This window comes from Danio rerio, chromosome 1 (genome assembly GCF_049306965.1).
Source record: "Danio rerio strain Tuebingen ecotype United States chromosome 1, GRCz12tu, whole genome shotgun sequence".
Taxonomy (NCBI): Eukaryota; Metazoa; Chordata; class Actinopteri; order Cypriniformes; family Danionidae; genus Danio; species Danio rerio.
Window position 1 is genome coordinate 20552347 of NC_133176.1, and position 12179 is coordinate 20564525.

Sequence of the window (12179 nt, forward strand, 5' to 3'; positions counted from 1 at the left end):
TAACGTAACAGAAACAAAAAAAATACAAGGGTGTCAATGGTTGCTGGTCTTCTTTGTGTTCAACAAAAGAAAGAAACTGAAAAACAAGTGAAGGATAAGTAAACAATGACATGATTATAAAATCTTTTATGAAAAACGAGCATAATTAAATGAATGCTTACTAGAAAATCACGTAGAAACTAAGCAGAAGGAAAATTAATGAATGAATGAAATCCCAATAATAAATGATCCGCATATAAGTTCAGCCTCACATATTTAAATTGAAGTGGTTTATTTTGTGATAGTTTCTTCCGCTAAACACATTCTGAGTTACTTTTTCTGGTGCTTTAAAAAAATGTAATATAGGTTTCGAACAACATGAGGGTTTCTTGAGTAATAAAGAAAAGATATTATCAAATTGGTTAATTTTTGCTTTCCTGTAGTTGGTCTTTTTGTAGGGTGACCATATGTGCCATTTTTTAAAGGAACACTGCACATTAAAAAAACAACTCATTTTACAACTCCCCTAAACTTAAACAGTTGAGTTTTACATTTTTTAAATCTATTTAGCCGATCTCCAGGTCTGGCAGGAGCACTTTTAGCTTAGCTTAGCATAGATCATTGAATGTCATTAGACCATTAGCATCTTGCTTGGAAATGATCAGCATAATAATCAAGGAACTTTAATGTTTTACCATGCCTGCGGCAGGCAAAATTATTACGCAGATTCTAACTGGTGTTGCAAAAGTGTGTAATATCATTGTGCCTGCTGCAGGCATGGTACGGCAGCAAAGTTCCTTGATTAATATGACTAGAAAATATTGACATTTCATCTTCCTTATGTAACTACAAAAGAGTCAAGCTTCAATAAAAGAATTATAAAAACTTATTTGAATGAGATGCTAACGGTCTAATCTGATTCAATGATCTATTCTAAGCTAAGATAAATTTGCTCCCACCTGTTCTGGAAATTGGTTGAATGAATTCAGAAATGATAATGCTGAAATCTAGGGGAGTTATAAAATGAGCCTATTTTCAAAATAAGTGGAGTGTTCCTTTAAGGGACATGTCCTGGCCAGGATTTCTATATTCCGCTTTGTTGTCTGATTTTCATAGCTGCTGATCAATCAGTCAAGTGATGCTAATGTGAGTACATATTAGATGTTTGTTCATTCAAGTGGCACTGTGCAGATTGACTGTTGGATGACCTCTAACAGACCGGTCTGCATACTGCAAACAGCCAAAAGCTGGATATTTAATCAATATAGAAATCCTGGCCAGGACATGTCACGTAAACTATGGTCTCCCTATCTGTTTGTGTTGAACATGTTCCTTATAATCATGTGTTTTTCTTCAGCTAATATTTCTTTCACTTAACTAAACCATTCCTTTTTAACATCATACTGACACCTCTTTTTTAATCAAGACTTTTCTTTCTTCATCTCTTCAGGTCTTAGAAGAAGAGATCTGGCTTTGATCATACCTTTCCGTCTTCACCTAAAAGCATTACAGCACTTGTAACCGTGACTTTGCTTTTGTCTGTTATTTTAAGGAGCGTGAGTTTGATTGACATGCGTGATGAAGAGGATGAGCTTGCATACCTTCGGCCGCACAGCCAATCACGACACGAGCACCTACACAACCAGTACAACAAAGTGAAGGAGGAGGAGGACCAGTGGCAGGACGTGAGTCACACTGAACACACCCACACGCAGACACGCTTAACAGGCTCATATGCATGCCTGTGTACATTTTCTGGCTTCTGTGCGTAGGATTTGGCTCGTTGGAAGAACCGGAGGCGAAGCGCTTCTCAAGATCTGATCAAAAAGGAGGAGGAGAGGAAGATGATGGAGAAGCTAATGACAACGGATGGAGGACACGGACATCGCAAGAAGAGCATCAAAACATACAAAGAAATTGTAGAGGAGAAGTGAGACACAAGTGGAACTTTCTTTACATTTAGGTTTAACACATTGATGACTACTTGACATCACCCATTGCTTTTAAATGGAACACTACTTATTATTTTGGAAATAATCTTGTTTTTTAAGTCACCTATAGTTGAACAGCTAAGTTTAACCACTTTTTTAACTAAACTTTTTTTTGAGTGAGATGCTAATGGTCTAATCTGTCTAAAAATTAGGAGAAAAAGTGCTTCTAACAGATTCGGATATCGGAAGAATGGATTAAAAAATTTTGAAATTCTACTCTTTAACTCTAAGGGAGTTGTAAAATGAGCCTATCTCCCCAAAAAAGTGGAGTTTTCCATTTTAAAGTAATTAGTTGTATCTTAAGATTTATTTAAATGAAGAACTAAAATGCTAGAGTGATAGAATTGCCCTGATAATATCATAATGAAGACAAAATGATGGATTCAATGAAAATTTATTTTAAAAAAAAACTTTTCTAAAAGTTCAGTACCACTCATAAGTGTTGTTTTATACAGCAAGGCCATGTCAATTTGGTAAATTTGAAAATAAAAGTAAAGATTATTACATTGTCACAAAAAATGATAATATAAAAATATATATACCCAGTATATAGTATTACTACATTTACTGTATTTTTTATTGACTAAAGCTGCCTTTGTGATCAGCTATTTATGATGTTTTAATTAAAATTAAAGTAATATATCCTAATAATAATTACATTCTATTATATTCAGTAAAAATAAAGAGACTAAGCCACAGGAAATTGGTTGATGAATATTCAGTAAAAGTAAAATGTAAATAAAAAATATGTAATATCTGTATTACTATTATTTTTTTTTCATTAATTTTCTTTTTGGTTTAGTCCCTTTATTAAGCTGGGATTGCCACAGCGGAATGAACCACCAACTTATCCAGCACGTTTTTACGCAGCGGATGCCCTTCCAGCCACAACCCATCACTGGAAAAATTGTTATTATTATTATTATTAATACTATTATTTATTACTGTTTATTATTATTATTATTATTTATTGTTATTATTATTATTATTATTTATTGTTATTATTATTATTATTATTATTATTATGTTATTTATTATTACTATGCATTATTATTGTGCATTATTATTATTATTATTTAATATTATGTTTATTATTTATTTATTTATTTATTTATTTATTATTTGTATTATTATTATTAATAGTTATAATTATAATAATAATTATTAATATTGTTATTTTTTATTATCATTCATTCATTCATTCATTCATTCATTCATTTATTTTCTTTTCAGCTTAGTCCCTTTATTAATCTGGGGTCGTATTGTTATTATTATTTATTATTATTATTATTATTATTATTATTATTGTTGTTGTTGTTGTTGTTGTTATTATTAATATCTTAATAATATATTTTAACTTGTTGGTTGTTAAATTTTGTTTCACTTTTCTTGAAAAAACAGAAACAATATCTATAATATACAAACTATGAATACAAAATGAAAACATTTCTAAAAATTTGTCTTAAACTAAAATTTTATTTACCTTAAACATTGACGCCTGATTTATCCGCCTCTGTTTTAGAGAGAAAAGGGAACAGGAGCTGCACGAACAATACTGTAAGGCCTCCAGTCCAGAAGAGAAAGCAGCTGTGCTTCAGCGATATGCTCTCCGTTTCACCATCAGCGATGCCATACTGGAGAAACTCCAGCTCCCCAAACTGCCTTCAGCCGCCTCACCGATGCACACGTCCCCCCTCCATCAGCCCGAGCAAAAGACCACATCCACTACATTAGTAGAAGCAGAGGTTCCAGAACTTTCACAAACTACCCAAACACAACAGACTGTCCATGTAGAGCAGAAGATTACACATGATGAGGCACCGGCACAGCCTAAAATCCCCAAACCTACACCACCTCCCAAGTGCATCAAAGCTCCAGAAGTCCTGTCGGCACCTTCACGAGTTCCTCCAGCTCCATCAAAGCCTGTACCCCTGATCACCCCCAAACCCTACAGCCAGCCCAAATTCAGCCAAGGCTTCCGCAAATCGTTGAAGGTGAGAATATATGACCATGGGGTTTTTAAGGGCACCCAAAATTTAAAATATTCTTTTAAACCATTGGAAATGTACAGTTGAAGTTAAAATTATTCTGTTTAACAGAAAGAAGATTTTTTCAACACATTTTTAAACATAATAGTTCTAATAACTCATTTCTAATAACTGATTTCTTTTATATTTGCCATGATGACTGAACATAATATTTTACTACATATTTTTTAAGATACTAGTATTCAGCCTAATGTGACATTTAAAGTCTCAACTAGGTTAATTAGGCTAATTAGGCTAATAATAGGACTAATAATATTGACCTATTTTTTTTTTTATTAAAAGCTGCTTTTATAGGTTGTTTTTAATCATGTGGTTCTGATGACGCGTAAAATTCAGATGGAGGACAGGAAGTAAAAAACTGAATGGGAGACACAAAGGAAAGTCAAAGTATTTTTGCAATTTATACAGTATTTCAAAAAAGATATCAATAAAAAATAGCCACATATGAACCTCATATCATGATGAAGGTCCGAGTTTTCAACTGACCTAAAATATTTTTGCCAGTTATCGAGGCATTAGATACCGTATAAGTTATTATGTTACATGAAAAAATACTACAGTAAATACTATAGTGTTTGGAAGCATACTATAGATAATTACTTAAATTGCTGTGGTACGACACTACTGTAGTAATAAACAAATTATTCAATAGGTTTCTATTATTATACACCATCACAATACACCGGTTTACACTAACGATACAGTATTTATTACAGTTTATCAGTTTACAATACTACCGTATTCTGTAGCATTCATTAACAAAGAGCTAAACGCATTTTACACTTTACTATGTGGTTCAAAAAATGTTTATTATTAATTACTATAGGTTTTTTCTGCTATGCTGATATCTTTCAAACATCACGAAATAATAGATGAATGCATACAGAAGCGTGGACACATAGTCTACATTATTATTTATTCATTTTTGTAAGGGGAAAAGTGCTCCACAATAATAACCGTCTAGTTTTGTCGCAAGGGTTTTATTTAGTTTTTTGTCCGATCAATGAACTTACCATCAACAAACATTCATTACTGCTGCTCGTCTTGATGCTCACGCTACGGTTGTTTATTCTGCTGAAATGCCAGAACAGACTTGGATTATTGCAAAACAAGACTTAGATTTCATTGCAGCAATTACATGCCAGGGTACGTTAATAATAATCTCCAGGATTCTGGATGTGTGGTGGTGTTTGGATCTGATTTTTATATAATATGTCAGCATATTTACACACATAGCTAGGCCTGTATATAATATTTATTAGGGCTGTCAAAGGAATTATCGCATTCAAAACAGTTTGTAGACATGGATGTACTGAATGATTGTTTATTACATGCTGCCTTCTGTTTTTCAGCCAGTTTCTTGAACTTTCTCCCCTTTATGATCAAAAACTTTTGGAAGTCTATAAAAGCTGTTCGGCATTTCTTATTTTGGCTGGTTTAAACAATTTTAAACAAAATAAAACAGAAACATTTTGATGTTCTGATAGCGATACCTGTGTAGAAGAATCCCTTCCTGCCCTCTTTTTGAATCTTGCGCATCATCAATGACATCATGTGAAAACAACCTATTCTTGCAAATATAAAACAAATCAGTCTTGCTAGAAGAAAAAATGATATAGACAATACTGTGAAAAATTCCTTGCTCTGTTAATCCTTGTTTGGGAACTATTTGAAAAAGAAAAAAATATATTTCATGAAGGCCAACAATTGTGATTTCAACTGTAGGTGACTTATTGTCTTGAGTAGAACATTAACATTGACTGTCGTGAATGTGTTTAGTATTGTTTGTAATGGCTATGTATTACAGATAATACATAATACTGGTAAAATATGTTTAAACAATGTTCAGTTTCTTGCACTGACCAGTTTTTTTGCTTTATAAAGTATTAATGTATCATCAGGAGCCACAGGTAATGTTTTTGTTTAGTTTGCATATGTCTTTTGTACTCTCAAAGTGCTGATAGTCATTGATTTGCATTTTATAAATCTATAAATCATGGACCACAAAATCTGCATAGCCAATTTTACATGTCTATGTATTATAAGATCATTTAAGGTTGCATAATGTGGGTCAAATGTAACTTGAAATACTATATGATTGTACATACAGTAAATACATTTACATTACACACAAAATCAGCACCACAATTTAAAAAATCTTCTTTAATGCTTAACTGAAGAATAAACTCATTTATATCTTGGATGACCTGAGGGTGAGTAAATTAACAGCATCCTTGAATTTTTGGTTTGAAGTTCAAAAACCAACTCGAATAAAGATGGCTGAAAAGCTTGTTTCTGTAAACGAAAGCAAAGGGAAATGATTATTTACTGACCCTCAGGTCAGTATTTATAAGATTTAGTTGTTTCAGCCAAAGAAAAATTGGGGAAAACATTCAATTTTCTTGCATTGCAGTTAAACAGGCATCAGTGTAGACCAAAGTAATCCACAAAACCCCAGCCATCTAATGAAAGTGTTCTTAAGTTCAAACCATATTGTAAATGTTGCATTACAGAGCTAGCCTAAGGCAAGCATTTATAGTGTAAATGTTTTTTTGATTCTGAAAAAAATACTTGGATTCACTTGCATTAGATGAAGGCAAATATTGGAACGTTTTGCTCAAAAACTTTTATTTCTGTCCAGCTAAAGAAAGAAAATTGGATACATATTGGATGGCCCGGGAGTATGTTAATAATAAGGACATTGGTGTGTACTATATTTTAAATGGTAAAACAATGTTTCAAACCTTAATATATATAAAATTACATCTGGGCGACGCAGTGGCGCAGTAGGTAGTGCTGTCGCCTCACAGTAAGAAGGTCACTGGTTCGAGCCACAGCTGGGTCATTTGGCGTTTCTGTGAGAAGTTTGCATGTTATCCCTGTGTTCGCTTGGGTTTCCTCCGGGTGCTCCGGTTTCCCCCACAGTCCAAAGACATGGTGAATTGGGTAGGCTAAATTGTCCGTAGTGTATGAGTGTGTATGGATGATTCCCAAAGATGGGTTGCAGCTGGAAAGGCATCCGCTGCATAAAACACGTGTGGATAAGTTGGTGGTTCATTCCGCTGTGATGACCCCAGATTAATTAAGGTACTAAGTCTAAGAGAATAAATGAAAATTACATCTAAATATAATAGTATGATGCAGCTTTAGACTTATTTATACTGTATGAGCGTGTAAAAACATAATATTTTAAAAGTAAAGTGCTTTTCACAAAATTAAACTGTTGGCTTTTAAATTGCAAATATATAATTGCTGTACACTTTAACACTAAATTATCACTGTCACTGTAGTAATAATAACACTGTAAATTTACAGCGTCTTTTACTGTGTAAAGAGTGCAGAATTGAAGTTGTATATGAAAAAATTGTTGTTTTATTTTTAATGTAGAGTGATGGGCTGATACGTGTGAACGGAGACCACAATCAGCAGGAGATAAGAGAGAAGGCTAATAGAGATCCTCTGCAGAGCCCTGAAGTCAACTTCTCTTCCTCATCTCCAAAGCCAGAAATTCAAAGTCAACAGAATGAGGATCCAATCGTGTTAGAAAGCACAGACCACCAGCAAGACCTACAGACACCTAAACCTGACCTGGAGAAAGAAGTCATAAAGAAGGAGGAAGAAAGTCTGCTTAGTCCTCAGAAAGAGATCAGCAAAGAAGACACCTTAACTACACTTTCAGTGTCAGAACCAGCAGGTAAAACATAGTTTTAATAGTCGGCATTTTTATTTAGGTTTTTTTTTCATCTTATGATGAGAAATAAATATGTGAGAATATTAAAACTTACTACAACAATATCAAAATTCATCACCAGTCCAAAAAGTTAATCTATCCAAAATAAAGGGACAGTTCACGCAAAAAAATTCTGTCCTCTTTTTATTGCGCACAGTAATTTTAAATGTCTTTTGTGGAATATTAAAGATTTTTTTATTTTTAAGTGGACTACCCCTTTAAGCAACTGTCACAACTTTCTGAGGTTAGTTAGATTAATGCATGATGTTTCACAAAGACGACACATATATGGTGATCAACTGGACCCAAATATACTACAAGCAAAATGTAAGATTTAAAAAAAAAACAGGCCTTGAAATTGAAGCTCTTTGGATTGTATTTTGTTATTGAGAGGAAAACACACAGCAATATTGGTTGGGATCAGGATGCTCCTTTGACACAATCTACGTTGTTAAAGCGCTATAAAAAATAAACATGAATTGAGTTGAATCGAATGTTCGCTGACAGTATATCACCTCCTGGGTATTTTAGACTTCTTTTTATCCCCAAAAAAAATAACTTTACTGTCATTACATCAGGGCCTTAAGGATATCAAAAATTGATTTCCCTTACTATTTACTCATTGTCAAGTGGTTTCAAATCTTTATGAGTTTCTTTCTTTTGTTGAGCTCTAAAGGAGATATTTTGAAGAAAGTTGAAAACCTGTATTCATTGACTTCTATGGTAGGAAAAAACAAATACTATGGAAGTCAGCGGTTAAAGCTTTCTTCAAAAAAATCTTTTTGTGTTTTTTTCTGAAACTCATAATGGTTTGGAACAAAGGAAATGAGGACAGAAATTTCTTCTCTTTTAATCCGTTGACATTGCAATGTTCTGATCAAGTATAAATAAATCTACAAAATAAAAATCCAATTATGTGTGATGTGACCCGTATTATCGACTGAATCCCTAAGATGTTAACAGATGTTTTTCTACATACTCAGGAAAGCAGCCAGTGCCTGACACAGTGATGAAGCGCAACTTTGTTGTCACAACAACCATAGTGACAGAACTCACTCAGACGCACCCCGTCTCACTAGAGGACACATCCAGCACAGAGCAGGTGGGCCTTCATTTCTCTTTTCACTTTTTAAAAGAACAAACAAGAACAGGCTGATTCCTGAAAGTAAGAATATGCTGAATCCTGAAACAAAGTCATTCATTTTAGAAATTTTAGTGAAGCACTAAAGAAAGCATTGGCTGAAATGTCTGCTTTCTGGGCTTTTGCACCTTGTACTTTTGTAGATGAAAAAAATAATAGATATAATTTTGGACTTTTGTTTAGTGGACTTCAGTTTAGTGCTTCAGCTTCATCTTTATGCTTTGATACTTGATTCTGATTGGTCTACAGTGGTGATCAAAAAGAAGGTATTTTGACATTTATATGTACTCTACTGTGTATTTTCTTCTATCAGTATGTGATGACAACAGACTGGTTAAAAAAAGTATTAGGCAATGAATAGTTTGTTCGATAGATTCAATAACAAATGCTGATTAATCCAGCACTGTAAATATGCTTGGTTCCACACAATTGATAAGGAATTAAGTTAACTTATTAGTTTTTTTTTAATTTAAGTTGATTAAAGATAAAATAAAAAAACTCAAAAATTGTGTTGTTTCAGCTTATTTTCACGAAGTTTGAATAAACAAGCTTTTTTTTTATTTGAATGAGTAGTAGCAAGTGTATGTAAACAAGAACATTTTCATTCAAGCTACTATTAAAGTTTTTATATTTTATCTTGTATTGAATCAACTTTTTTTTTAAAATGCTAGTAAATGTTTTTTTCAATATCATGGGGAAATCACGATTACTATTTTACTAAAAAAAAATGTCCTAATTCTGCATTTTTTCACTAATGCAGTTGCAATTTACCTCAGAAAACAAACAAATTAAGATATTTTTAGAGGTTTAAAAAAGTGCTTAATTAACCAATTTCAGAATTATTAAACACCCTTTGAATTTTTTTCATTTTAAAATATTTCCCAAATGATGTTTAACAGAGCAAGGAAATTTTTACAGTATGTCTGATAATATTTTTTCTTCTGGAGAAAGTCTTGTTTGTTTTATTTTGGCTACAATAAAAGCAGTTTTTTATTTTTCAAAAGCCATTTTAAGGTAAAAAATAATTAGCTTCTTTAAGCTATTTTTTTCGATAGTCTACAGAACAAACTATCATTTTGCAATAACTTGCCTAATTATCCTAACCTGCCTAGTTAACCTAATTAATCTAGTTAAGCCTTTAAATGTCACTTTAAGCTGTAAAGAAGTGTCTTGAAAAATATCTAGTCAAATATTATTTGCTGTCATCATGGAAGAGATAAAATTAAAAAAAAAAAAAAAACAGGGCGGGCTAATAATTTAGGGGTGCTAATAAGACTTCAACTCTCTCTATATATATAACTTATGCTTATATATAACTTATAATAAACAATCTTCTGTTTATTTGGGTAGAATCCTGTTATTTACAAAATGACTTTGTGAAAAAAAAAGATATATAGTATATAATGATTTACTTTTATTTCCATCAGCCTGATACAGTCCAAAATACATGTGATCTGAGCTCAACTGCAGAGTCCTGTAAAGCTGATCAGTCTTCATACTCGATCTCGTCGACAGGTAAAACAGCTCCACTTGCTTCAGCTCTCATAATGTGATGACCAAACGAATCCTTTCAAATTTCACTATTTGTTTACCTCCTCTGAATCCTCCTTTCGTTTACCTTTCTTTCTGGTTTATCCTTTTCTGCATTTCTCTCTTACTTGTTTATCTTGTTCGTTGACTGTCCCTCTTCTCTGTCGTGCGTCTGTTAGAGTCACATTCCTCTAGTAGCTCTAAGTTACGCTGGGAGTTCTTCGCTCCAGCAGGTAAAACCGATAGATAAACTGATGATCACAGATCACGGCAGATGATCTAATAATCCATCTCTGATCATCTCGCGTTTGTCAACCACCTTTACCTTACATAAAAAACACATGTGCATTATGAACATCTCAAAAGCTTCACCTGTTAAAATCACATATGAGACATGGTTTTGGAACAATTCTTCTGGTGTGAAACACCACATATTTTTATATGTTTCTTCAAGTGTGAATCATAAAATTAATTTAATCTGTTTTTGCACTTGATTTTAACTTGTGGAGCTCATATGACACTCCAGGTGCATTGTATATTAAAGACTTGTCTGCTGAGGGCACTATGACACACTACAGACTTTTTTTTTAACTGTTTTGTTTTTTTGGGGGGTTTTTTGAGAGAGAGAATGGGGTACGCTGTGCACTGTAACTTAATGGGATTGTTCACCCAATATTGTAAATTCTGTCGTCATTTACTTACCCTCCACTTGTTGCAAAATCTGTATGAGTTTCTTTCTTCTAAATGGAATCATGTGAGGGAGAAAAATTGTTATTTTTGGGTGACAAAAAGTATGTTTGAGATCTGCAGGATTAGTTATTTAATTAAATGATTTTCTTTATTTAATACTAATGTTTTAAAAAGAAACAAATAGAGCAAAAGTATCCATTTTCTTGTCTTCAATTTATCTTGGTCCTAAAACACATGTTTTATTGTATTTTGTAACATCATTTATAATCTTATTCTTAATAGATAAGAAGTTAATAGTGAGAATTGGTCTTGAGCTAAATAATTTGCGTGGGTATACACCAACAATTCACCAATATGTACTATATGACACGTGTTTAGACCTGGATTCATTTTGAAGTAATTTTGCTTTCCATGTAAAAATGTATTTTAATTAAGTAGTATATTGTATATTATGTATTTCAAACAATTAAAGCAAACATTGTGCACAAACAACGAGTAGTCAACTAAGAGAATCTTCAGTCCCGGAAAAAGTCCAGTTTTGCCCTATAGTATGTAGTGAATATAGTCCAATGTAGCCCTACAGTATGTTGTGTATATTTACTGACTTTCACATTTTACCCGTCTCTCTTCAAAATATTATATTTCTTTTAAACATACAATTATGTGTCATTTTGTCCTCATCAGGCACCTGTAGCATGGACATATGGCAGTACTCCATGATTATAGATGAGATCTAATAGTTAAGATTAAGATTTAGAATTTAAGATGCTCTGTGTTATTGAGATTTTTTCTGTTGTTTTTATGTCTGACTCTAAGAATTCATCCTTCTTGTCTTTGGCCCTGATCATAATTTCCATCTCTATTGACACGTTCACTAGGGGAAGCTTCTGTGAATACAGAAAATTTGTCCAGAATGTGTAATCTCTTAAAACACATTGAGAGGTGTTCAAATACACATTAAAGGGACACTCCTTTTTTTTGGAAATATACTAATTCTACAAGTCTGCTAGAGTTAAACAGTTGAGTTCAAACATTTTTAATCCATTTAGCCAATCTCCAGGTGTGGAAGG

At 32.8% G+C, this 12179-nt stretch overlaps 1 protein-coding gene across 52 annotated transcripts in view; it reads left to right on the top strand.

The window, feature by feature from the left end:
* Nucleotides 1–12179, top strand: part of limch1a (LIM and calponin homology domains 1a) — a 109159-nt gene that overhangs the window by 73933 nt on the left and 23047 nt on the right. For 51 of the 52 annotated variants that reach the window (XM_068219969.2, XM_068219970.2, XM_068219973.2 and 48 more), the window contains 6 exon segments: nucleotides 1532–1664; nucleotides 1752–1909; nucleotides 3493–3964; nucleotides 7406–7712; nucleotides 8732–8850; nucleotides 10317–10404. In XM_068219969.2, coding sequence (XP_068076070.2) covers nucleotides 1532–1664; nucleotides 1752–1909; nucleotides 3493–3964; nucleotides 7406–7712; nucleotides 8732–8850; nucleotides 10317–10404 — 1277 coding nt within the window. 52 annotated transcript variants of the gene reach the window in all.